This window comes from Eumetopias jubatus, unplaced genomic scaffold, assembly GCF_037043125.1.
Source record: "Eumetopias jubatus isolate StellerSeaLion01/CBP00866 unplaced genomic scaffold, mEumJub1_p1.0 scaffold_9, whole genome shotgun sequence".
Lineage (NCBI taxonomy): Eukaryota > Metazoa > Chordata > Mammalia > Carnivora > Otariidae > Eumetopias > Eumetopias jubatus.
Genome location: NW_028274815.1, coordinates 39508158 through 39535856, shown reverse-complemented (window position 1 = coordinate 39535856; position 27699 = coordinate 39508158). Strand labels below are relative to the sequence as shown.

The following is a 27699-nucleotide window of genomic DNA, read 5'->3' as shown; positions in this document are numbered from 1 at the left end:
AATCAAGGATCTTATTGAAGTTGTTTTTCTGTAATCTTCTATTAGGATGAGTGGCACTGGTTTCTAATTTTAGTAGAGATAAAGAGTTTCTTAATTATACACATTTAAGTAAAAGTAGTGAGGTTAAAGAAAAATTCTTAAGTAACTGATCTAGAGGTTACTTAGGTAGGTATATAAATGACTGGAATGTAGAAACATTTCTTTGGAATATATTAGTAACTTCACTCCTGAATTAGCAGGACTTGGTAAAAGCAGCTGATGTTTTTTTTTTGCTCAAGAGAAGTCGTCTGAATAATGGTACAGAAAAAGGTACAGATAGCTGTCATTTAAGAGTATAATTAATAAACTCTGTCCTTGAGGGTTTAAATAGGATTACCTTTTCCTCCTTGCTTTTTTGATTGTCCTCTTCCTCTCTTTCCTCTGCGACAAGCTGGTCGGTTGAAGAGAGGAGCTCACTGTGAATGGTATTGACAGATGCACCATAAGATGTTCCTAGAGGGCTTACCCTCTGATCCTAAGATTAGGAAGCAGGTGTCAACCTTTATACATTTGTTCTGTCTTTTCAATGACAAATAATCATTAAATGGGTGGCTAAGAGATCTAAATACTCTCTAATGAAATAGTCTAAACCAAGTGACCGAGGAGAAGTTCATAAAACCTCATTAGTAAAATGCCTAAAGCTCTGTGTATTGTGGGCTGAGCTGTTACATTATAATGAAATGGTAGAAGTTCATTTAGCAGCTGGATTAATTTGGTAAAAACTGAAGTTGATCATTTGTGTTTTGGTCAGTTGAAGAAAGAATGAATAAACCACAGATTGGATTAGGAAAAAGGTGTTTTCCATAAAACAAGAATGTGACAGTATTGATCCAGTCTTGTTCAAGAGAGAGAGACAGACAGAAAAGAGCTTTCTGGTTAACAAACATTGGGCTTTTCTGTGACCCAGGAAAATGTCCTCCCTTTGCACATACTCCTTGAAGCTTTCTGATACTGATTTGGCATTCCTCCATACTGGGGGAAGGGGTATGATGTCTTACCCAGTCCTGCAAGTCCCCTCCGTCTAGTTATCAGGGCTTGGCCACTGCTACAGAAGATACCATTTTGTAGAATCTTGGATTATGCCTCAACCTATTGGTTATTTGGTTAGTGTGAGTCAGTCCTGGATGCCTGCATCACTACTGACACACAAAAAAAATCAAGTTTCTGACTCTGGCCCATGAAGAAACCAACTTTGTACTATTAAGTTAATGTGCTGCTCCCTCCAGGTTCCCTAACCCCCTGGAGTTTTTCATAGGCTGTGTGTGAGTGGATTCAGGGCCTATGTGAATAATCTGACAATCTATGTTGGCTTTGTATATCTGAGTCATTTTTTTTCCTTTGGAGAAAGCGTGGTCCGTGCTCTCTTCAGATTCTGAAAAGGGTTCATGATCTAAAAGGTGAAAGAACCACTGCTGTGTTGTAATACCTGTGTCTGAACTGCAGCTTCTGTAATCACTGCTGTTTTCTTCATTGATTTATTCTGCAGTACTTAGTATGTACCAGCACTGTGCAGAGTGGGTGGGGACTAGGCACAGCCCTTCAAGCAGGGATTCTGCTTGTACAGAGCTTCGTTTCCTAGGGAGAGGTAAAACCACACCTGACTGCATACAGTGTGAAGAAGCCGGAGTCCGAAGTACAAATACAAGTTGATGAGAGTACTGAAGGAATCCAGGAGAGCTTCATGGTGGAGGTGGAGAGGTTGCGGGGGAGGTATTTGAGATGGTCTTTGAAGGCTGAACAGAGTTGATGGGAACTCCAGGAAGAGGGAGGAATGACATCAGTTTCCCTCCCCTTTCATGTTTTATTTCAAAAACCCTCTCCTCCCCCAAGACTAAGTGATTTATTGATTTTTGTAGGACAGGTTGCTTGGAAGCGAGCTGTCAAAGGTGTTCGGGAAATGTGTGATGTGTGTGACACCACCATCTTCAACCTGCACTGGGTGTGTCCTAGGTGTGGGTTTGGAGTGTGTGTGGATTGCTACCGGATGAAGAGGAAGAATTGCCAACAAGGTGAGAAATGACTTGATTCTCCTCCAAGCCCCCCTGACACTCTTAAATTAAGCTTTTTATTGATTTGTGGTAAATGGATTTCTGAAATATTTGGGGCTAGAGTCCATGAGGAGCAGTTACTATAAATCATTTATTTGCAGGTGCTTCCTACAAGACTTTCTCTTGGCTGAGATGTGTAAAGAGTCAGATACATGAACCAGAGAACCTAATGCCTACACAGATCATTCCTGGGAAAGGTATTTCATGTGGTGCATTGATTTTCTTTCCCCCTTGTTTTGGTTAGCTCATAGGGGTTGGTCGTTTGGTTTTGTGTAGTATAATTACTTGATAACTTATCTTAGTATATACCATAAATTGTTCAAAGATATATTGAATCATGCCCCAAAAACTTTTTGATTAAGGTCTTGTGAATAGTTTTGTAGAAGGAAGGAAAATGATGCATTTGCGGGGGAAGGCATACTTAGGAAGAAAAGGAGAGAATCTAAGCACCATGTTGCTTAAAAAGAAAGTAATTCTGTTGGAAATACCAATTTCTGCTTTGTAATGTTGAGGTTGAAAGTACCTAATACCCTTGTTGAGATGTTTGTCTCTGCCCTTTTTTTAGCCCTCTATGATGTTGGAGACATTGTTCATTCTGTGAGAGCAAAATGGGGAATAAAAGCAAATTGTCCCTGTTCAAACAGGCAGTTCAAACTCTTTTCAAAGCCAGCCTCAAAGGAAGACATAAAACAGGTATACTATTTATGCTATATTCACCATCCTTGAGATTGTTGTCTGTCTTTTCAAATAACCCAAGGATTTCTGTAGTATATTTGAAAGGAGCATGGGGACAGTGTTGAGTGGAAATAGACAACTCCTACATTTTATGTGACACTTCATGGACCCATTCTCACTTTTCACATTTTTGTGGACCTCATCTGTAGCCTCTTTTAGTAGGTTTTAATTTTTGTTCCTTGAAAAAGCAAAAATGTCTTCTATTTTAGTTTACTTAATGAGTTGCTCTTGAATTTTATGTGGGTTTTTAAAAAACTTCTCATGTTTTACAGAGTTAAGATAATCTTTTAAAATTACTGAGTATATATTATCTATATAAGATATATTTCGGGGCGCCTGGGTGGCTCAGTCATTAAGCATCTGCCTTCGGCTCGGGTCATGATCCTGGGGTCCTGGGATCGAGCCCCGCATCGGGCTCCCTGCTCCGCAGGAATCCCGCTTCTCCCTCTCCCACTCCCCAGCTTGTGTTCCTGCTCTCTCTGTCAAATAAATAAAATCTTTAAAAATATATATATATTTGAAGAGTTAAAGGAAATAATATTGAAATGAACTTTAAATACCCATCACTCACCATTAAAATGTTCATTTCCATGGGGCTCACGTACCTCTTCCTGGTAGCTTCCCTTCACCTCCACCATCACGTCTACCCTACTCTCTCTCCCTTCTTCCCCTTCACCCCACTGTCTTCTCCCATGTCGTATTTGATAGCAGAATTCCACATTTTCCTAAAGCTGTGTTGTGAAAGGCAGTAGAGGTAGAAGAGCTGTGCTCTTTAGATTCAGAACTGAATTTGAATTCTTCGGCCATTTTCTAGTTGCATGACATCAGCTGATTTACATATGCTTCTGCTTCCTCATCAGTAACAGAGGAATTGGGGCGCCTGGGTGGCTCAGTTGGTTAAGCATCCGACTCTTGATCTTAGCAGCTCAGGTCTTGATCTCAGGGTCATGGGTTCCAGCCCTACACTGGATTTTGCGCTAGGCATGGAGCCTACTTTAAAAAAAAATAAGTAACAGGAACAATAAACAATACTGATAATTGAGTATCACAGAAATCCATCACACGTAAAAGAAAAGCTAGGACCACAGCAGAAATTTGACTGTTTTTCCTTCTTATGTTTGTATAAACTCATCAGCTAAGTCAAGGCAATTTTTAAGTAACAGAAAAATAAGTGGGGTGCCCTGTCTAGTTTTTTAAGTGTTTGAGTTCTTTTAAGAGCTGTTCATCTCATTTTTAAAGCCTACTATGCTATGCTAAAACGAAAGAACATTTTTTTCTCTGCATCTCATTTCCTTCTGAAATCATAGCTGTACCTTTCCTACCCTGCCTCACTCATTCACTCACTCATTCATTCATTCAGCAACCATGTTGTGAGTGCTTATTCAGGATACTGTGGATTCACAGGGGAGATAGGCACAAACTGGTCCTTTTAAAGCAACATGATAGGTGGAGTGATAGAAAATATGTATGAGCACGCAATGGTTGATTAAGGGTTGGGGAGGGATATCTTGCTGTTAAATTCTTAATGTCTTTTGTTTTCACCAGTAATACTTAAAAGTTAAAATTAAAATCTCTTCTACTTTAATAGTTTTGCTCTATTAGTATAAGATTACTGCAGTTGTGGTGATGTCCAGGGCTGTTAGGTGGTTTTGTTTGGGATATTTCTCTCTTACTGGTGAGCTGTTAGGGGAGAAGGTAAGGAAAAGGAAATGTAATGTTTCAGCTTGTGGAAAATTCTCTTTTTAAACTCAACACAGACTTCTTTCGCTGGGGAAAAACCTACTCTTGGTGCCGTGTTCCAGCAGAATCCCTTGGTGTTGGAGCCGGTGCCTGTGGCTGGGGAAGCCGCTTCCAAGCCAGCCAGTAGCATGAAGCCTGCTTGTCCGGCCAGTACCTCTCCCTTAAACTGGCTGGCGGACCTGACCAGTGGGAATGTCAACAAGGAAAACAAGGGTGAGGGTTTCCTGCTTTCCTGTGGGTTCCTGAGAACTTGAGTCCATTCTCGGAGGGGATTGGCAGCCTCAGCTGCTGTGAGGATAGTGTGATTAGAAGTGTGTGGAATGGAAAGGAGTGGTTCCCTGTAGTCACCAGGGAGACCTGACCGAAATTCAAGTATTTTTAAATGCAGCCCCAAGGGGCACTTGGGTGGCTCGGTTGAGCATTCAACTCTTGACTTCAGCTCAGTTCTTGGTCTCAGGGTTGTGAGTTCAAGCCCCGTCTTGGACTCTACACTGAGTGTGGAGCCTACGTTAAAAGAAAAAAGAAAAAGAAAAATGTAGTCCCAAAAGGGAGAACTTCTGCTGACAGTAGGACTCTAGGCTGAGATTGTGTTTGGCAAGAAAGGAGTGGGCTGAGACTTGTTTGTTTTAATAAATGATTTCTACGTTTCTGTCCTTACCCTCTTGTTCCTGTTTTGTCTAATTGGAATGTTCTGGCTTCAGTTTTATTTTTCTCATCTGTGCTGTTGTCTTAGGATACTTGATGACAGTATAAAGAATACAGGCTTTAGAGTCAGGTAGTTAAATTAGAATTTAGGTGATTCTGCTTTTTCAGCTATGTTACAAGAAAGAAAAATTGGAGGTTAATTTCTTTCATGCAAAGATCCTAAACAAAGTTTTCAGTACTCTCTAGATAAAGGAATTCTATAGTATGACCAAGCAGGGCTTCAGAAGAAAAGTCATGTGCCAAGACATAGAAAGTAGTAAAAGTCAATACCTATGCATGACTTAAAAAAAAAACACAAAACTTTTAAATTAGGAACAAAAGGGAACATCCTCAATCTAATGAGTTTCTACAATAAAACTGGCAGCAAACATCATAATGATTGATTTTTTTTTTAATTGGCTGAGTATTTTCTTTAACAGTGTGCCTCTTTTCAGGAATAAGAGGATACCTGCCATCACTATTTTATTAAACATTGTGCTGGGAGTCCTGGCTATTGGAGTAAGGCAAACAAAAAAAGATGTTAGGAATGGAAAGAAAGTGATAAAGCTGTTGATATTTTAGACAATCTGATTATACCTGTGAAAAATCTAAAAGTATATTTAATAAATACTTATCTATCAAGTTTGCTAGTTACAATGTTAATTTATAAAAATTTTATTTTATATACCAGGAGCAAACAAATAGAAAATGGAAGTTTAAAAAATACCATTTGCACCATATGATTTCATGCATGTGGAATCTAAAAAAACAAATGAATAAAAAAATCAGACCTATGATTGCCAAAGGAGGGTGGAGGGGAGTGGGAGATACAGGCTTCCAGTTATGGAATGAAGGTGACATGGGAATAAAAGGCACAGCAATAGGGATTACAGTCCATGGTCTTGTAACAGTGTCCTATAGTGACAGATGGGAGCTACACTTGAGTGAGCACAGTATAACAGAGAAGCTGAATCACGATGTTGTACACCTGAAACTAAAGGAACATTGTCAGCTATGCTGGGGGGGGGGGGAATTTAAAAAAAAACAGTATCACCTTGAATGTTGGGTACTTATTGTTTTAATACCAGTGGGAAATCCTTGTCTAAATCAATGATTTCATTAGGATTTATCCTCTTAAGTTTTTTGGTTCTAAAGTAAATGAAAACCAAGTTCCAAAGTAATTCTACTAATAGAAGACAAGTAAGGGATTTGCCTTTCCATCTGGATGTTTTTGGTTTTGTTTCTAGAAAAACAACCGACGATGCCAATTCTAAAGAATGAAATCAAATGCCTTCCACCCCTCCCCCCTTTGAGCAAATCCAGCACAGTCCTCCACACCTTTAACAGCACAATTTTAACACCTGTCAGCAACAACAATTCTGGTTTCCTCCGAAATCTCTTGAATTCCTCTACAGGAAAGGTATACATTTGTCTTATATTCCGTCTTGTAAAAATGAATAGAGTCAGAAAAGGAGAGACTAGAGAAATTGAAACAGTGGAAAGAAGATACGAATCTTAGGCTTTCCTTCACGGGTACAGAAGGTTTCATTGGCAGGTGGGCTTCACAGGGTTATAGTACCGAGCTGGGCCATTTTTTCATTAAACTTTTTCTGTACCTACTTCTGTGAGTTGTAATGTCAAGTGGGGGAAGGGAATTTACCTCTTTGTCTTAGGGTCCTGACTTCGACTCTTGGATATTTGATCTTTATCCTAGCATTATAGGAATGGGTTTTTTGATGGTAGGCAATGACCTATTTAAAGACTTGTATTCTTTCTCAAATTCAGACAGAAAATGGACTGAAGAATACACCAAAAATCCTTGATGACATCTTTGCCTCTTTGGTGCAAAATAAAACTTCCTCTGATTTATCTAAGAGGCCTCAAGGACTGACTATTAAGCCCAGCATTCTGGGCTTTGACACTCCTCACTATTGGCTGTGTGATAATCGCTTGCTCTGCCTCCAGGATCCCAACAACAAGAGCAACTGGAATGTGTTTAGGGAGTGCTGGAAACAAGGGCAGGTAAGAAGGGCCTCTGCTCCCCCAACCCAGTTCAGAGCCCCTTTCTCCGTTCTTTTTAGTAGGCTTCTGACAGTCCTGCCCCCCACCCCGCCACCCTTCATTTATAAGTGGTATATACCTTATTTGCTCTTTGTATACTTTAGGGTGAATATAATTAAGGCACTGTAGCTCTGAGTCTTATTTTTTACAGCAGACATTGCTGAGCTCTCTTCCAGTGAGGTTTTGACTGCTCCTAAACCAGTCATCTTTGGGTTTTTGATGAATGCTTTCTGGGCTCTGTGATTCTTGGGTGATAAACCTCAACAGGAGGAGTGCGAGCAAGACTAAGAGGCTGATGGGGCTTGGGGGATTAGACAAAATACAATCAAAATCATGTGTCCCTCTTCCCTGAATTAAAACGCTTATGCTGAAGGCAATTTTAGGTGTGCCAGAGCCGTGTGGTGTCCTCTTGGAGTTGGTGTGTGGTCTCCCAGGGGCCTGCATTGTTCCAGCTTACATTTTGGTTGATGGTTTGGGAAATGCATGGCTTTGTGAACCTGCTCCTCTGCTTTCTTGTTTTGGTTTTTGTATTCTGGATCTTTGGCTTCTCTTTGGGGCCAAATGGAGTCCTTGCTAAAGGGACACTATGTTCTTGGACAAGGCCAGGACTTGGGGAATTGCCAAATAGGGAAATGTATGTATTTAACCAAAACAAAGTTCCTGCATTTTTTTTCAGCCCTGTATAACTAACTAATAAGATTTGCTCATGATGACAACGACAGGCTGAGTATAATCCACCAGCCATGTTTTGTTTGGATTCCGTAATGTTTAAAAAAATTGAACTTCTCAATATTTTAGTTAGGCTGTTTCACGTAAAGATTGGAATTTCTAGCTTGGCTTGGCACCCGCAGGTCCATGTTCCTGCCTGGCAACAACAGGCTGGAGACCAGTGGCAGCACCCCTTTTGGACAGGACACTCCTACCACCTTTGTCTCTCCTTTACATTCCCTGCCTGGTCCTGAGCCTTGCTGTTGGTATTCTGTGAGTAATGGCCTCTGAGTCAGAAGATGGGATCCTTGCTCCTGGAAGCTTACTAATGTAGTTTGAGAACAAGGAGCACATGAAAACAAGAAGTGCTGTGGGAGCTCAGAGCACTAAGCTGTCACCTCGGGATCTGCCACTGAGGACCAGCCACAGAGAAACAAACAAGCAGCAGTTTGAAAAGGGGCTGCCACTGGTTTGGGGACCGAGCTGGAGGAGTTCAAACTAAAGTCTTCATTCTCTTCTTGTAGCCTGTGATGGTGTCAGGAGTGCATCATAAATTGAACACTGACCTTTGGAAACCCGAATCCTTCAGGAAAGAGTTTGGGAATCAGGAAGTCGACCTAGTTAACTGTAGGACCAATGAAATCATCACAGGAGCCACAGTAGGAGACTTCTGGGATGGATTTGAAGATGTTCCAAGTATGTATTAAAGCCTTTTAAGGGAGTTAGGATGTGGAAGGAGGGCATGGGAGTAGCAGGAGTCTAAAGCCCCTCGGTGGCAACAACAGCATTGTCTGTGATCTTGGAGTTTAAAATTCGTGTCTTATCTCTTCTTCCCCTTTCTTTTTAAAAGTTATGCTTTCAAACCAAGGCAACATTCACTTTGTAGTTCCTTAGAGAGGTGAGGTTTTGGTCATCTGTACTCCAGGGGGCTCCACATCTGTCCCACGACAGGAATTCTGTGCTTTCACTTGTGCCCAGGGGGAGAGGAGCACAAAGCTGGGGCTTGTGACTCAAGGGTGGTGGTTTTATGTGTGTCTCACCCTCATACATCCTTTTTGCTTTTAAAAATTTTAACTACTGTTTAACAAGATAAGTAGACCTGAAGATGCCAGGGAATGTGAATGCATTTAACATGGGGTATCCTGGTCACTACCTACTGCATCTGGGCTAGGGGCCATTGAGGCAGTAAGAAGGTTTGTGTGTATAGTGCTGAGGCTTGGCCCTTTCTGTGTATTGGCCAGTCAGTAAATTGTTTCCAGGAACATTGAGTTCATGATGGGCCCTGGGGATTCACATCAGCACAGGCCCCCGTCCCCACTGGAGGATTTGGCCAGTTCATTTATCAGACTGTCAGTAATTCACATTCACTCATTCATCACTCTCAGTTTTTTAGACACACACCTTTTAATCTATTGCTTTCTTACTCCCTTTTACCCACATTTATAGATTATAGCTCATACTTTCAACAAACTTTATAACAAAGTTGTAGTGACTTTTTAATACAAGGCATGATGGGGTTTTCCACAAGTAGATGCTGAGAATGGAGTTTCAGACAGAAGATGGTTACTTAGGGATCAGCATCTGTGAAACAGAGGGGAAAGCAGGACTGAGCAGGAAAAGGAGTCAGCCACAGTGCAGACTCAACAAAGCCTCGGCCAGTCTTGCAGGAAGGTCTGAAACACATATTGCCCTTCGTTGTCTCAGGTTGGGCTGAAGTTAGAAATGTCAGGGCCTTTGTCCCCCTGCCTCCTTCAGTCTCTAGATACTGGTGCCCCAGGAAGGGACCTGACCAGGCAAGGCAGTACTGTGCAGCTGACCCTAAACTCTGTGTCTGGGCAACAAGTCTTTTGAAGCTTTCCAGTTAGGCCTGAGTTCAAATCCTGTCTCTTGATATGTTCTTGTTGTGTATAGGAGCTTGGTAACTTAATTTTCCTGGGACTCAAAAACTTCCTCCTGCTGGCAGATGGTGAAAATAGCTCCAAGTCAACTATAGCTTGCCCATTCTATACTGATGATTCTGTTGCACACACCCCCAGCACACCACCCACACTAACATACTGCTGGTATTCTGAACATACCCTGTTACCCTGTATTTTTCTGTTTCCTCCTGGAGTATGCACTTACTTAAACTAGGTTATGGACAGTACTTGGTTCACTACAAAACATCATACAGTTGTTAGTCCTCAAGAGTACCAGGTCTGAAGTCAAACCTGGGTTCCAGTCCCAATTCTGCCACTTAGTAGCTGGATGACCTTGGGTGTGTCTGTCAGTTTCCCCGTCCCCAAATGGGAATGTCAGATGGTGTCTAATCTCATTGGGATATTGGGTTTAGTTGTAAGGATTAAATGGTTAAGACACTTGGCAGAGATTAGAACACAGCAAGAAATGAAATAATAGTTGTCATTGCTGTTGATCATAATTACCAACATCTTTTTCGATTAGAACTCCTTGGTTCTTGGTTCCTTGCCATTACCTGCAACGGGTAATAGTTCTGACTAAACTACGTGGTACTATTGGCCCTACTTGTCCCTGGACAGAACATCAGGTGGTTTCAGTCTCTTTGAACAAAACAAGTCATTTTTATTTCATGGTAGCGTTAGAAAACCTGGGCTACTAAACATCTGTGACCTCTTACTGTTAAAGTGCATTGCTGTTTATTAGTTAAGGAGCTGCTCACTTCTTCCAGAACACTGTATAGAAGGAAGATACTGGATCTGAGACAGACAACTATCAAAACACCAACTATGTGTAATGGGCAAAGGGGTGGCTGAAATCTCAAAGAATGAGCCTCAATTTTAAGAAGCATCTAGAAAAGATTAGTTGGTAATTTTATTTTGCTACCCCCGTCCTGCCTCCTAGGTACGAATGGGTTTCTTGGCAACGTAAAAATAAAATAGTTGGCAATTGGCAGGAGGGGACTATTAAAGAAAATAATATTTGTGTACTAGGTGGTCTGTTTCTGAGTTATGAATAGTAACAATTCAGTAATTCTGGTTACCTTTCAGACCGCTTGAAAAATGAAAAAGAACCAATGGTGTTGAAGCTTAAGGACTGGCCACCAGGAGAGGATTTTAGAGATATGATGCCTTCTAGGTATGATTATTGGCGGGGGGGGGGGGGGTGATTCTGTCCTTGACTTGGTAGGATAAATTCTTCTTGAGGTGGTGAGAAAAGAGTTTTCAAAAGGGAAAGATGAAATACGGAATAGTTTTACTGGTGCTGATAGTTTATTTCTAGACTAAGTCTTTGGATATGTGTGTTTTAAAATAAAAAGAGAAAGAGGTTACTGACTTTGAGATTTGGCTGACTGATGGAATCTTCACACATTTCCACTGTAGTGCTCGGCCAGAGAGAGGCCACATGAGCTGTGCAGCCTCCGACTTGGAAGCAGTATTGGGATTGGACCTCTCAGGGTTCAGTGTAATGATATTGCATTCGACAGCAAGACAGCTGAATTGGTAGATCCATTTTCCTGATTTGAGCTTGAACCTTGGAAAGGATCCTTAGAACTAATGAATAGTACATCCCTGAGTGTCACTTCTTATCAGGAAGTTACTGACATATTTTAGGTCATTTTGATAAAGATGCATGCTGTGAGAGAGAAAGAAGATATCTTCATAACTACTATAATTCTCTTAAATATTGTTCAAGGAAAGCTTTCTCCATTTTTACAAGCACAGATATTTTTATTTGTTCCTTTTGGTAAGAAGGAATAAAACAGATCACACAATGATGTTTGGTTCTCTTGTCCTAGGTTTGATGATCTGATGGCCAATATTCCACTGCCTGAGTACACAAGGAGAGATGGCAAACTAAACTTGGCCTCCAGGCTGCCAAACTACTTTGTGAGGCCAGATCTCGGTCCCAAGATGTATAATGCTTACGGTAAGGAAGAAATGGCTAACTTGAAAAGACTTTAATGGAAATAGAGCATGTCAAAATATTTGGAAAATTGCTTTTGGGGGAGGTGGAGATGGAAGACCTCTATAGTCCTAACACTTCACACAGCAGTGGGCTTCAGTTTTGCATATTTCCTTTCATTCCTTTTCATGTGTAGGTGTATTTCGTTTTCATAGTTGCAGTTGTAGGGTGTGTGTGATTTTTTTATTTTTCTTTTCTACGTCTCATATTCTATCGTAAAATCTTTGTGTTGCTTAATAGTTTTTAGTGTGATAATTTTTAGTGGTTGTACGGTATATCATTAAATTAATCTAATTTTGTTACTCATTATTTTTTAAAATTTTTATTTTTTTATTATTGAAATTTTAGGTAGTTAACATATAATGCTATGTGTTTCGGGAATAGAATCCAGTGATTTGTCACTTACATATAACTCCCAGCACTCATCATAACAAGTGCCCTCCTTAATACCTACAACCCATCTATCTATCCTATCCCTCACCCACCTCCCTCCAACACTGTTTGTTTTTTTTCTCTGTAGTTAAAAGCCTCATGATTTGTTTCCCTCTCTTTTTCTTCCCCTGCCTTATGTTCAAGCATTTGTTTCTTAAATTCCACATATGAGATCATGTGGTATTTGTCTTTCGTCTGACTTTGTTTCACCCAGCAAAACACCCTCTAGCTCCATCCATGTCATTGCATATGGCAGGATTTCATTTTTTTGATGGCTGAATAATATTCCATTGTGTATATATATATATATATATACACCACATCTTCTTTATCCATTCATCTGTTGATGGACACCTGGGCTCTTTCTGTAGTTTGGCTATTGTGGACATTGCTGCTATAAACATTGGGGTGCATGTGCCCCTCCAAATCACTATGTTTGTATCCTTTGGTTACATACCCAGTAGTGCAGTTGATGGATCACAAGGCAACTCTATTTTTCACTTTTTGAGAAACCTCCATACTGTTTTCCAGAGTGGCTGCACCAGCCTACATTCCCACTAACAGTGCAAGAGGGTTCCCCTTTCTCCGCATCCTCGCCAACACCTGTTGTTTCCTCTGTTGCCAACCTTAGTGATTCTGACAAGTGTGAGGTGGTATCTCATCATGGTTTTGATTTGTTGTTACTCATTGTAAAGTCAGTCTGCCAGCTGGTTTTAACATCTGCCACACTTAAATACCCCCATGTTGGGGGTAGTAGTTTGTTACTTAAGTTAGTATCAGAAGCACCCTCTGAATTGGATTTTCATTGTTTAGACACAACTCAGTAAACTACCCAACACGGAGTATTGCACAGGATAGAGAATGATTTCCTCAGTTACCAGAGTTGTCTTTTATCATTATTGCTGTGACCTTGACCAGTTTTCTGTTGGGTCTTTATTTAGATCTTGATTATAGTCAGCTGTTTTGAAGGAATTGTTTACTGATTGATTGTTGAATGAAGTTTCAGTTGTTTGGATCATTTATTGACTTTGCTTTAGTCTTTTACACTATTTGGACCCCATTTTTCCAGTCCTCTAGAATTACTTCTTTGATTTTATTCCGTTCTCCCATAATTACTCTGACGTCCAGTCTCTCAGACCTGAGGGTGGCAGCTCTCCTGAAGAAAGGACAGAACCCTTTGGCATCTTTGCCGTGTTCTCCAGAGACTGTTGGGGGTTGAGAGGAGCAAGGACTTGCATCTCAGTCCCACAATTGTTCTGTTATGGTGTCAGTCCGGGCATCCACCTGGAATGGGGTCAGGGAACATTTCGAGAAGGGAGTTTATATTGGGAAGCTCCCACAGCCTAGATGCCCGAGAGCATTCTGCCAGGGTAGGGTGAGAAATGGTCTGTGAGAGAGAGGACACAGCAAGCGAAGTCCCCCAGCCTATTCCCTTTACTTTTCAGGTCTCAGTTTAGAGAGCCCTGTGCACGCTGTGGGGCTGTAGCATGTTCCCTGGCTGAGTTTCCTTCCCTCAAGCCCTTCAGAGCAGCTAGTTGGTTGGGGCCTCAGGATGTACTCCGCTCCCAGTGGAGATTTATGATGAACCTATGTAAATGAAAGTATTTTTTCACTGAAGTAAATGGTATAGTGTTGCATAGTGATTATCCATGCCTTGTAGGCCCCATGAAGCTCTATGGGGTAGAAGTGGTTACCTGAGAAGTTTCAGAATAAGTTGCTTGGTTTAAATAGCTTGGTAACATGGACACCAACAGATAGATGGCAGTGTTACTCTGTACAAGCTTTACCTCTGACAGAATTGTTCCCATCCGGAGTCAGCAGTTAGGGATTGAAAATAATGGAAATGTGTTCATTTTCAAACATCTTACACCTTGTCGTAAACAGTAAAGAGCAATCATTTTGAAAGGTTGGATGATTGAGCTGGGACTCCTCAGGCAGAGTAGGGTGAAAAGGCTCTTCAGAGAGAGAGAGTCCACATCTCTCCATCCGTAGTACCACCACCAGTTCTACCCAGAGGGGCCAGGACTTCAGGACAGTGGCAGGGACAGTGACCTGCTCAGGATGTATGAGGGCCAGTCCGTAGCAGGTCTGGGACTAGGACGTTGGGTCTCCTGATTTCCAGGCTAGTTCTGCTCTCCCTGCAACCCCAGTGCTGTCACTCAGCAGTCCCTGTTGGTGTCAGCTCATGTGCTCTTCATAACTGTCCATGGTGGTGTTATGTTCCAGGATTTTCTATATTCTGGGAATCCTTTCCCTGGGACCTTTATGTTTTTATAATCTTGGTTCCGTTTAGGCTCAGGCTGTCTTCGTTTAGAGACCGTTTTATCAGCTTGCAGTTGCCCATAGCTGCCTGTGGATGAGTGTTGGGCAGGTAGCTGGGTAGGTGTCACTTCCTTCCTTGTTTGGCACAACTCTTTTCCTCTGTTTGGCACTGGCCAAGGAGCAGGCAGCCTGACAGAGCTCTGAGACCTGTTCGCCCTTCCTCCCTCTTCTCCCATCTCGTGCCCTTCCTCCCACAGGGTTACCTGCTGTCCTGCAGTTTGTACGCTTGTAACGCCACTGTATGTATTTGTATTCCCGCAGAATATTCTTTCAGTTCTAACCTGTGTTTGAGCTTTATATAAATAGAATCAGACTTTTGGATAATCACCCATGCTATCATTTATAACTGTCCATTTCATTCATTTTCCTTCTATTAATTGCTTTTCCTTCTTACATTTTAACTTTTTTTTTTCAAAGATTTTATTTGAGAGAGAGAGAATGAGAGCCAGAGAGTACGAGAGGGAAGAACGTCAGAGGGAGAAGCAGACTCCCCGCCAAGCAGGGAGCCCAATGCGGGACTCGATCCCGGGACTCCAGGATCATGACCTGAGCCGAAGGCAGTTGCTTAACCAACTGAGCCACCCAGGCGCCCACATTTTAACTTTTTTTACTCTTTATTATAGAAAGAGTTTCCAAATGCACTCAGAACTTGAAAGTCTAATATAGTGACTCCCCATGTACTTAGCCCCAGTTATAGCAGCTATCAATTTTTTGCCATGATTTCATTATTCCCTCCCGTTCTATTTTTCCTTTACCATTTTAAAGCAAATCTCCTTGGGGCACCTGGTGGCTTAGTTGGTTAAGCAGCTGCCTTCGGGTCAAGTCATGATCCCGGGGTGCCTGCCATTCCCCCTGTTTGTGCTTGCTCTCTGTCTCTCTCTCTCTGTCAAATAAGTAAATTAAAAACAACAGCAACAAAAAATAAAGCAAATCTCATTTGATATATCTCCTTTAAAGCCTATCCTTTGATTTTGCCTAAATACTTAAATGTTCAGCCCTCTCCTAGGGCTGATAGTTCAGCTAAATGGAAAGAAAGGAAATCGCTACAGTACAGGGCTCTTAGGGCTACCGTCCCAGGTTGAAGTTATGGGGTGCCCTCTCCTGTGTCGAGCTGCTCCTCAAACTGCAAGGCTCTGGCAAGCCGGAGGGAAGTCCCTTGGCCTCCTCCAAACAAAACAGAGCTGTTTCAGGGGCTGGTGGGTTAGCAGACAGCCTCTGCCTGCCCCCTATGAGCCAGGCTTCTCTCTGCTGCCCAATCAAGGGTCTTCACGTCCTGGCAGGCCATCCACGGTGACCACAGGGCTCGGTGAGCCTCAGCGTGACTGCCGAGAAGGCGAGTCTTTTTCTGGGGGTAAGAGATGAAAGTTTCAGACTACGAGCACCAACCAGGACTTCATGCTATGGCTCACTACCCCCACTCCCCACTTGTCTTTTCTTTTCTTTTCTTTTTTTTTCTTTTTTTTTCTTTTTACAGTTGAAGGAACCAAGGAATGCGTTGGGCGGTGTTCTATCTTGTTCTAAGTGTATAGCCATTTGAGGTCCCAGCTTTATGTGCATGTGAGGGGGCTTTCTGTTAGACTCCCCATCTTGAGTGGGTCTTGGGCCTTTTGTTTTGCCCCAGAATACTCTAGGCTGTGACAGCCAAAGCTTGAGAACTGGCCGAGCACATGTCCTTTCGGCACATTCCAGCTCTGGGAGCCACTTTACCATTCCCGAGTCCTGCTTTCTTGTTTTTTGGCTTAGGAGTATTTCTTCTCTCGCCAGCACATTGTTTCATTAAAAAAATTTTTTTCAATAATTTCATCCTGCACTTTTAGTTGCTCTTCGCAGGAGGGTCTATCAAGGACCTACTTTGCCTATCATCATAAACAAGTCCTAGTGGTAGGACTTGGTTTTTTATTTTTATAATTAAATATTTGATGAGATTATTTTCTTTCCAAGTTGAAAGGATAACATAACTTAATATTAAATATTGTTCTCTTTAACATGATTTATATAAGAGGCAGCTTTTAAATCTTATGACCAGGTATCTCTCAGGGAGTGGGAGAGACAGTGGCAGCCTTCATCATCTCCATAAATTTAAGGTGTTTTCTGTTGACAGGATTAATTACTCCAGAAGACAGGAAATACGGAACCACAAATCTTCACTTAGACGTATCTGATGCAGCTAATGTCATGGTGTATGTGGGAATTCCCAAAGGACAGTGTGACCAAGAAGAAGGTAGGGTGCTAAGTGTAGAAGTGAGACTTGCTCTCTGAGTTGGAGACTGTGGTCCGATATTTGCTTTCTCTTGCTCTAGAAGTCCTTAAAACCATCCAAGATGGAGATTCTGATGAACTCACAATAAAACGATTTATTGAAGGAAAAGAGAAGCCAGGAGCCCTCTGGCACATATATGCTGCGAAGGACACAGAGAAAATACGAGAATTCCTTAAAAAGGTGTGGTTTCTATCCTATGGCTTGTGAAGAGAGGCATGGAGAATAGCACTGTTAGAAATTACTCCATGTTGAGAACTGACTGGCTACTGGGCAATAATCATAACCTCAAAAGTTTAATCTTTGCTTATCAGATTGACTAGGCTGAAGCCGGTTGCTGAGGAACAAAGATTTCTAAGTGATCAGGCTCACACCTCTGACAAGAGGAGGCCTTGTCTTATGTCTGTGTTTTACATTATAATGCATTTGGAGATTTTTGTGCTCTCCCTTCAGGTCCGAACCGTTCCTCTGATTGTTTAGCATCTATTTGTTTTTATTGCCTTAAAAATCTAAGTACCGCAGAAGTTCATGTGTAATTCCTTGGCCCTTGATACCTGTGTTCTGAGTGAGTTACTTAGGTCCCTGTGGGTTTTGTCCACCCTCATTTAGTAGTAGGTCAGGAAAGCCTCAGGCATTACTTGTGGCCCTTAGCTTGCAAAGGGCCATTGGAAAGGGATACAGGGGCTTTTTTTTTTTTTTAAAGATTTTATTTATTTATTTGACAGAGAGAGACACAGCGAGAGAGGGAACACAAGCAGGGGGAGGGAGAAGCAGGCTTCCCGCCTAGCAGGGAGCCCAATGCAGGGCTCGATCCCAGGACCCTGGGATCATGGCCTGAGCCGAACGAAGGCAGACGCTGAACGACTCAGCCACCCAGGTGCCCCAGGATACAGGGGCTTTTAAGATTCCAAGTTCCTAGTGGTTGTCAGGTTGTTCAGCAAGGGCTATGTGTGGAAGTTCTAGGCAGCTGGAAAGATGGGAGCATCCAGTATCTGTGGCTGATACTCTTCAGTTCATAAGGATTAGATGTGAACACCCCTAGCCTGTTGCCTGGTGCCGAGTAGGTCCTTAACCAGCATTGGTTTGAATCAAGCTGTTTCTGACTTAGGATCATTTGACTCTTCCAAAACCTGCTGGTCTCCATATTGCTGCCAAATACTGTGTCTAAAATAAACTGATTTAATTTATAGCTGTCTTTGGGACTGCTCTGTAACTCAGATTGTTAAATGAATTATAGATTTTTAATAACGGCAGTACAACAGTCTGTTTCTAAGGAACTTGAGCCTACTTACATTCAAAAGTCTAGACCAAAATATTGTCCAAACATAGTATCTAGAAAAATATGCAGACTGCCAGTCAGAGATTATTGGAAATGACAGAAGGAAAACCACATTTTCTTTCAGTCTTCTCTTGGTTCTTTCAGTTAACGTCTTTGAGTATTACCTGTCTCTTTCTGCCGGTGGGGTACGTGTTAAGGAAGGCCTGACATCTACTGACTGTCCACACTATTCGGGGGCCTGGAGGTGGGGTGGGGTGGGGGAATACCCTCATTGTGCCTCAATGTGTTGCTCAGTTTCATAATATTTCAAATGTGTTCTAGGTATCAGAAGAGCAAGGTCAAGAAAACCCAGCAGACCATGATCCCATTCATGATCAGAGCTGGTACTTAGACCGATCACTGAGAAAGCGTCTTCATCAAGAGTATGGAGTTCAAGGCTGGGCTATTGTACAGTTTCTTGGGGATGTGGTATTTATTCCAGCAGGAGCTCCACATCAGGCAAGAAACATTACTTTATTCTTTATTCTCTTTACACTAAGAACTTTTGCATATGTTACTGATGTAACTTGTGTTTTCCAGGTTCATAACTTATATAGCTGTATTAAAGTGGCTGAAGATTTTGTTTCTCCAGAGCATGTTAAACACTGTTTCTGGCTTACTCAGGAATTCCGTTATCTGTCACAGACTCATACCAACCATGAAGATAAATTACAGGTAAAAATAGCACTGATTCTTGGCATTCTCTCTCTCTGGCTTCATGGCCCATTACTCACCTAAAGAGAGTCATTGAACTTGGCCATGTCACACTTGGTACAGTGAGTTGATAAACTGGCTTCGTGTGTAGTTTCACTGTCTACTTAGGCCAAGGAGGAATGAACATAGAGGAAGTCTCACCTTGGTTTGTTATTGTTTTGACTGGAAAGGACTGTGCCCCAAGAGAAAGACTTACTAGTACTGAAAATGAATAGATCTTTGAGGGGCCTGGGTGGTGCAGTCGGTCGAGTGTCCGACTCTTGGTTTCAGTTCAGGTCATGATCTCAGGGTGGTGAGCTTGAGCCCGATCTACACTGAGTACAGAGTTGGCTTGGGATTCTCTCTCTCCCTCTCCCTGTATCTGTCCCGCTTATGCTTGAGTGCACATGCTCTCTCTCTCTCAAATAAATCTTTAAAAAAGAAAGAAAGAATAAATAGATCTGACTTCTGATCCTGGCTCAACTGCCAGACATTGGTCTTGAACAAAGACTTTTAGTGCTGTGTTGTTCTCATCCTTGAGTAGAGCAGAACAGAATCTCTGGGATCCAAAGAAGATCTCAGAGAGTGGGTTTAAAGATGCTTTCAGTAGTGAATTACGTAACATAGTTTCATGTTTGGAAAACTAGGGGAACATAAAAGTTTTGAAAAATTGTACCTTGGGGCTTGCCTCTCCCTGTACTCACCAGGCTCAGGTTTATGGGACATCAAAACCTACGGAAGGGAGAAAAGGAGGCATGGGTTTAAAATGTGTATGACATACTGGCCTAAAGGAGTCTAGGTGCCTTTTAAGTACTAACATTTTGAATACCAAGTTTTAACTTTAGAGAGAATGGTAATAAAACTGTCAGGGGAAATGTTTGGTCTTAGTGACAGATTTTAGATATAGTGGTAAACTGACCATAATTTCTCCCGTTCTTTTAGGTGAAGAATGTTATCTACCATGCAGTGAAAGATGCAGTTGCTATGCTGAAAGCCAGTGAATCCAGTTTTGGCAAACCCTAGGGGTCCCAGAGACGCCTTAACCCCTGTACATTGGAAGTGAATTCCTGGCAGCTGATCAAACTCTTCAGGCAGGATTCCTGTGGACTTTGAGATTCATGTTACCTCAGCTTCTTTTTTAAACTGTACCCAACTGGTAAGGGTACTCTGTCTAATGTATATTTCTAGTGTTTACACACACTAAATGTGTATATGTAGGAACTATTTACAGAACATGCATCCTTAAACTGTGACTTTTCACCTAGTGCAGAACTTCTACCATATTCTGTAAAAACAAAACCTCTTATCCGCTCTGGAACAATACCTGCAGTTACTCCCCAGCTGAGGGGTTGGACAGCTTAATCAGAATGGGTTTATAACTATTAGGAATCACTGCGCAGTTTATTTGGTTGTATTTTGTTTTGTGTGTGTCTGAGTACTCTCCCTCAGCCTGTAGGGCTCAGGTGAGCGACGGAGGACGGAGGAAGTGACAGCTAATGATGCAGTTCCTGCTGTGTTGCATTAGGACTGGCATTATATAGCAGAAATCAACTACTGTATAATTCTTGGGTTTAACCATCTTTATTTAGTCCAATGGAGTTTTAATTTAAATGAAGCTTTGCTAATTTTAAGTGTTAAGCATTTTGCATTAAAGTATTCATATAATATTTTGACTCTACTTATTGGCATTGTTATCCTCTGGTTGTAGGTTCAATAGACTTTTCTCAAGTGTTACAAGTGTTAAGAGGTTGCTCCAGGAGCTCATCTTAAAAGCAAAGAAATTAGATGCTATAGTGATTTGTGGTTATTATAATGCTAACATGGAAATAAGTTTCTTCCCAGCCAAGTGGAAACCTTGTCACACCTCTACAAAGAAACATCACCAATTAGCTAAATTCAGAGTGGAAGTTAACAACAACAAAAAAAACCAAATAGTGACTGGTTAAATGGTTCTTCTAAAAGGGTATTTCAAAGAGATCGAAATACATTGTCTTCTGGCCTTTTATAAAGTAAGTTTACAAAGGAAAAGGAAATTATTAGAAGTTTTAGAATAGTAGTATCTAAAATAGTCCTTTCTGATGGAAGAAATTCATTAAAAAGCCACATTTCTGTATCTCCCTGATTGTCTTAGACAGCTATTGTTACACTAAATAAAAGGAATGAAGTTGAAATCAAGTAGTAGAGACAAAGCCTAGAGCCTGGGTTTTTTCCTATGTGCCCAGGTAGGAGGTCAAAGATCCCTGCCTAATGCCAGCCCCCTCTTCAAGCCAACACCTGTAAAACATAAATTTCCTGGAAAAAATAAGTAGACATATCTGCCCATATCAGTGGGAAACATCTTCCCTGGGAATTTATCAGAAGCTCCTTTATACAGGTTTGGCTCTCAAATTGGCACTGCTACTTAGAAATCTCCCTCAGCTGAAATAGGAAAATTTGGGTCCTCTGTAGAGGAAATCAGCTTCAAGCCAGGCCTCAAGGGAATGACAGTTCCAAGACTGTTATTCACAATCAAATAGATTGGAACAACAAACATGAAAACTGAAAGCCACCATGAACAAGAGTCAGCAAGGACCTTCAGATTGCCATATTAAACCTGCAGAGGTTTACAGACTGAAATGATCCAGTGTTATTTTATATTCTGAAATGTTATCTCTGTTAAAAGAAATGAGAGTATAGGAATATGAAGAATGTGATTTCCAGAAATGACAAGATATGGAAAGAAGCTAAATAGAATTTATAGAAATGAGACATGATGTTTAAAATTAGAAACTTAGCAGATGAGTTAAACAAAAAAAGTTCTTTTATGAACTGGGAGATTGGTAAAAATACAGAATACAGCATTGAACAACAGGATTCTATAAAGAGGTGTTAACTGATAAGCAGAATGCCAAAAAATATGGATTTGGTAATCAGGGACTGAAAGCCGAGAGGGATGGGGGTGGGGGATGCTGTCCAGAGACAGAGTTTCCTGGTACTCATAAAGTCATCAGATTGGAGAAGCCTATCTAAATCAAGCAAAGTAAATAAAAAATCCACATATAATAAATTACAAGAAAGGCAGCCAGAGTAGGGAAAACATCCTCAAAGAAGTGACAGACTAACAGGTGACTTCTCCACATCAACAGTGCAGGTCAGAAGAAAGTAAACGCTGTTCTCACTGTGCTGAAGACCGGAGCCCGAAACAGCAACACAGACACAGCCAAATTCTTTCCCTGTTCTTTATGGAAACTTTCAGACAAAAATCAGAGTTTATTTTCAGGCCCTTACTGAAGGAAATTTTAAGGATATCCTTAGGAAAGAAAACCCACAGCATGCAAGAGAAAATGGAGGACAAGGGAAATTACAAACTCCTGGATACATTGAAGCAATAATAGCATTAATATTTTTAAAAGGATAATTTTTCTTAAAAAGTTAAACAGAATTATGATTCAGCAACTCCACTCCTAGGTTTACTCAAAAGGATTGAAAGCAAGGATTCAGATACCTGTACACACGTGTTCATAGCAGCGTTACTCAAAAGACCCAGCCCAAGAGTCCATCCCAGATGCAGGGATAAACAAGATGTGGCATATACATACAATGGAGCATTTTTCGGTCTTAAAAACAAAGGAAATTCTGGCACATGCTACAACGTGGATGAATAAGTCAGACCCAAAAGGATAAATACATGATTCCACTTATATGAGAAATAATCATAATCTTAGACAAATTTCATAGAGACAAAATAGAACGGTGTCGCCAGGGCTGGGAGGAAGGGGTAATGGGAGTTCCTGTTTAATGGGTACAGAGTGTATCTGTCTGGGATGAGGTTCTGGAGATGGATGGTGGTGATGGTTGTACAACATTGTAAATGTACTTAATACCACTGAATTGTACACTTAAAAATGGTTAAAATGCTCAATTTTTTATTATGTATATTTTACCAAAATAAAAATCAACTCCCAAGTAGGGAAAACCTTTGGAGTTGAATGAGAAAATGACATTTTTGTTTTTTAAAAACTGATTAGCAAGTCAGGAAAGAAGGAACAAATGGGACTTTTCTGAATATTCCAAATACAAGGTAAAGATGGTCCGACTGTAATAAAAGACTCGACTATTTGCGGCTTATGAAAGATACGGTTTGACTGTAGGTTAAAAGTACAGAAAAAATTGTACCATGTAAACACTAGTCATATGAAAATAACTATGGCTATATTGATTCCAATTTTAAGATTTTAGGATGAAGAGAGAACACCAGAGAGAAGGTGTTCTTTGGTTGGTTTTTAGAAAAAAAAAATTTTTTTTTTAGAAATTTTTTTAATTTGCTTATAGTTGACACAATGTTACATCAGTTTCAGGTGTAGGACATGATTGGACAACTCTATACATTGTATGTGCCCCCCACAAGTGTAGCTGTATCTGTCACCATACAGCGCTATTACAGTATCATTGACTGCATTCTCTATGTTACACCTTTTATTCCTGTGATTTAGTCATTCTACAGCTTGGAAGCCTGTATCTCCCCCTCCCCTTCACCCATTTTGCCCTTCCCTCACCTCCCTCTCCTCTGATGATCATCAGTTTATTCTCTGTATTTATAGGTCTGGTTCTTTTTGTTTTATTCATTTGTTTTTTAGATTCCACATATGCGTGAAGTCATAAGGTATTTGTCTTGAGAGAAAAAGTTTTAGCAATCATAAAAGGGTCAACTCAGTGGGAAGATATTGTGTACACACCTAACAGCAGAGCTTCAAAATAAAATGAAGCAAAATTTGACAGAATTAAAGGGGAAAAGAGTTGGTGATTCTCCCTCTTTCTGTAGTTGCTATAATCAGACATAAAACCAGTATAAGTACAAAATAATTGAACCTATCAACCAAATCAACATTTATTAGGACACTAAAGCCAGTGCTATAAATAACACATTTCTTTCAAGTGCATGTTGACTCTTCACCCAGGAAGACCATACACTGTAAATACATTTCAAAGGAGTATGTAAATTGAAATTGTATAGAGTATGTTCTTAATGTGATGATAATGGAATTTAACTAAAAATCAGTAAAAAAGATTTACTTTTTTATCAGCAAAATTCCCAAATGCTGAGAAAATAGGCAGCTTACTTCTAAGTAACCCATTGATCAAAGAAGAAATCAGAATAGAAATTAAATATTTGGAACTGAATAATAAAAATACAACACTTAAAAATAGTGGGATTCAGTCACAGCAGTGCTTAGGAATGTATAGTTTTCAGTGTATAAGAAAAAGAAGACTTAGATCACACATAAGTAATATGGAATATTTTGGAGATTTTTGCATCTTTGTTAATGGAAGGGTATTGGTCTAACATTTTGAAATGTCCTTGTAATGTCACGTTATGATAACAAAGTTGTGATAATCTAAAACAAGTTGGGAAATGTTTTTATCTCCTCTCTGAAAAAAATATATATAGTTGGCCCTTGAACAACAGCCTTCGAAGTGCACATGCCCACTTACACATGGGTTTTATTTCAATAATTATATTGGAAAATTTTTTGGAGATTGGCAACAATTTTAAAAATTCAGATAAACCCTGTAGACTAGAAATACAAAAAAATTAAAAAGGTCTGTCATAAATGCATAAAATATATGTAGGTACTAGTCTATTTTCATTTATTACCATAAAATATACACAAATCTATTATGAAAAGTTAAAATTTAATAAAACTGAGGCACATAAACACAGACTGTACATGCTGCCATTCCCAGTCAAGTAAACATAAAGATGCAGTATGAAACTGCATAAAATTAGTTGTAGGTATTGTACTATTTTAATAATTTTGTAACTACCTCCTCGTGCTGTTGAGGTGAGCTCACCTAAAACACGACGTGACACTGGTCTTCTCTGTATGAGCAGTTCATGTCTTCAGTAAATTGTATATTGTATTACAAAGTGCTCGGATTTGTCATGTATTTTTGTGTTTAGTGCAATACCATAAACAGTAACACCAGGGGACCCATATGAAGTGCCACTAATGATGTTGGAGGTGCTCCCAAGAAGCAAAGTCATGACATTACAAGGAAAAGTTGAATTGCTTGCTATGTATTGTAGATTGAGATCTGCTGCAGATGCCCACCATTTCAAGATAAACGACTCAAGCTTAGGGACTGTTGTTAAAAGAGAAAGAAAAGGAAAGGAAATTCATGAAATCATGGTTGTGTTACACCAGCTTGTGCAAAACATTTTTTGTGAAATACCTTTTTAGCTTATTGAAAATAAGCATTTATGTGGGTGCAGGATTGCTTTAAGAAAGGCATACCTATAGACATATTTGATGACAAAAGGAAGCAAAAGGAAGGCAAAGGATTTAAAGCTGGAGACTTCAGTGCCAGCAAAGGATGGTTTGATAGTTTTAGAAAGGTTTGGCCTTAAAAATTCTAGAGGGGCGGGGGGTGGGGGATGGGTTAGCCTGGTGATGGGTATTAAGGAGGGCACGTTCTGCGTGGAGCACTGGGTGTTAGACACAAACAATGAATCATGGAACACTACATCAGAAACTAATGATGTATGGTGATTAACATAACATAGTAAAATTAAATATATATCAAGATAAAAGAAGCAGTTTCTACTGACCAAGAGGCAGTAGAGGAGTTCCCAGGAGCCATTGAGAAGATCATTGAGGAGAGAGGATATCTGCCTGAGGAGGTTTTTAGTGTAGACCAACGGCACTATTCTGGGGGGAAAAAGTCACAAAGGTCATTTATTAGGAAGAGGAGGACCAGGATTTAAGGCAGGAAGGGATAGATAGGCTCACTCTACTGTTACGTGCAAATGTGGTCGGATTTCTGATCAGGACTGCCCTTACCTTTAAAGTTCCTAACATCCAAGCATTGAAGGGAAAAGATAAATACCAACTGCCAGTCTTGTGGTTGTACAAGAAGGTCTGGACAAATGAGAACCCTTTTTCTGGATTGGTTAATTCATGCTTTGCCCCTGAAGTCAAGAAGTACCTTGCCATCAAGGGACTGGGTTTTCAAGTTCTTTTGATACTGGGCAAATGCCCCTGGCCTCTCAGAACTCTGCAAGTTTAACATTGAAGGCACTGAAGTGTCTACTTACCCCCAAACACAACGTCTCTAATTCAGCCTGTAGATCAGGGAGGTATAGACATTTACGGCTCATTACACATGGCACTCTATGGAAAGGATTGTCGATGCTATGGAAGAGAACCCTGATCGAACATCATAAAGTCTGGAAGGATTGCACCATTGAAGATACCATCGTTGTTACTGAAAAAGCTGTGAAAGCCATCAAGCCTGAAATAATGACTCCTTGCTGGAGTAAACTGTTCAGATGTTGTACATGACTTAATGGGGTTTATGACAGCCAATCAAGGAAATTATAAAAGATTGTGAATATGGCAAACATGGTAGGAGTTGAAGGGTGTCAAGATAAGGATGTTGGAGAAATTCAAGAGCTAACAGACCCTGCATCAGAGAAATTGAAGATTTGATAAGAATTAACAGTGCCAGACATTGAGGAAAAAGATGCAGACGAAGCAATGCCAGAAAACAAATTGACATTAGACAATTTGCTGGAAGGGTTCTGATTATTCAAGACTAATTTTGCCGCCTTCTATGACATGGACCCTTTGATGATACAGGCACTGGAACTAAAGCAAATGGGGGAAGAAGGATTAGTACCAAAGAGAATCATTTAGAGAAATGAAATAAGTTAGACATTCTGATGTATGTCTATAAAGTCACTCTGAGTGTGCCTGCCTCCCCTGGCTCCCCTTCCCCCTCATCCCCCTCTGCTGTCCCTGAGACAGCAACAGCACCTCCTCTTCCTCCTCCTCAGATGACTCAGTGTGAAGATGATGAAGATATTTATGATGATCCACTTCACTTCGTCAATAGTAAGTAATCATGCCACACAGTTAATAAGCTTATCTGTTGTGTCTGTCTGTATTCGAGAATATAAGCTCGTGGCAAGAATGGTATTAGGCGTTCTTGAGTCATCATCAGATGCATTGCGTAGAATGTTGCGTGTAAGACTTGCATGGAAGTGGACAGCCTCTCCTCACATAGGCATAAGGTGAGTAACATTTAATATGAAATTAATGTGTTTTTTTACTGTTCTATAACTGCTTTCAAAGACTTACATTACTGTATAGTATGCCTGTAATTTGAGAAACTGTGTATCAGCCCATCATCACAGGTAAATGGTTTTAATGTAACATTCCCAATACTAGGAATATGACTGTAATACTGTATGTCATGAAAATGTTATAGTGATTCCTTCATTAGTGCGTAAGCTAGGGTATTGTGAAGCATTTGTATCAATTACACTAGGCGACCATGAAGCAATCATATTACTGCTTCATTATCAATGCGTGAATTGTTATACTTGTAAATATATATGAATTTTTCAGTGTTTCATTTTTTATATCCAAAAGTAATATGTATAACATTTACAGTGTTGTGTATCATATGAGAGAATACTGATGTAAGTACTGACAAATGATCCCATCTTGTAAACAGATGACGAGTTTACACTATCCATAAATACTGTACGGTACTGTAAGTGTATTTTCTCTTAATGTTCTTGACATTTTCTTTTCTCTGACTTACTTTATTCTAAGAATATAGTATATAATACAAATAACATACAAAATCTGTATTAACTGTTTACATTATCATAAGGCTTCTAGTCAACAGTAAGCTATTAAGTTTTTGGAGAGTCAAAAGTTATATGCAGATTTTTGACTGCTTGGGAGGTCAGC

At 40.4% G+C, this 27699-nt stretch overlaps 1 protein-coding gene across 3 annotated transcripts in view; it reads left to right on the top strand.

Annotated features, from left to right (window-relative positions):
- The window catches only part of KDM3A (lysine demethylase 3A), a 57989-nt gene extending 32767 nt beyond the window's left edge, over positions 1 to 25222 (top strand). The window contains exons 13-26 of one of the 3 annotated variants that reach the window (XM_028122356.2): positions 1896 to 2048; positions 2189 to 2284; positions 2653 to 2780; positions 4628 to 4775; positions 6494 to 6666; positions 7032 to 7268; positions 8540 to 8711; positions 11021 to 11108; positions 11770 to 11900; positions 16792 to 16911; positions 16991 to 17130; positions 18548 to 18724; positions 18806 to 18940; positions 19901 to 25222. In XM_028122356.2, the coding sequence (XP_027978157.1) occupies positions 1896 to 2048; positions 2189 to 2284; positions 2653 to 2780; positions 4628 to 4775; positions 6494 to 6666; positions 7032 to 7268; positions 8540 to 8711; positions 11021 to 11108; positions 11770 to 11900; positions 16792 to 16911; positions 16991 to 17130; positions 18548 to 18724; positions 18806 to 18940; positions 19901 to 19981 (1979 nt within the window). In that variant the 3' untranslated portion in view covers positions 19982 to 25222. Of the gene's footprint in view, positions 1 to 1895; positions 2049 to 2188; positions 2285 to 2652; positions 2781 to 4579; positions 4776 to 6493; positions 6667 to 7031; positions 7269 to 8539; positions 8712 to 11020; positions 11109 to 11769; positions 11901 to 16791; positions 16912 to 16990; positions 17131 to 18547; positions 18725 to 18805; positions 18941 to 19900 lie in introns of all 3 variants that reach the window. The other 2 variants (XM_028122355.2, XM_028122354.2) reach the window with 2 other exon arrangements.
- Positions 25223 to 27699: the final 2477 nt, after the last annotated feature.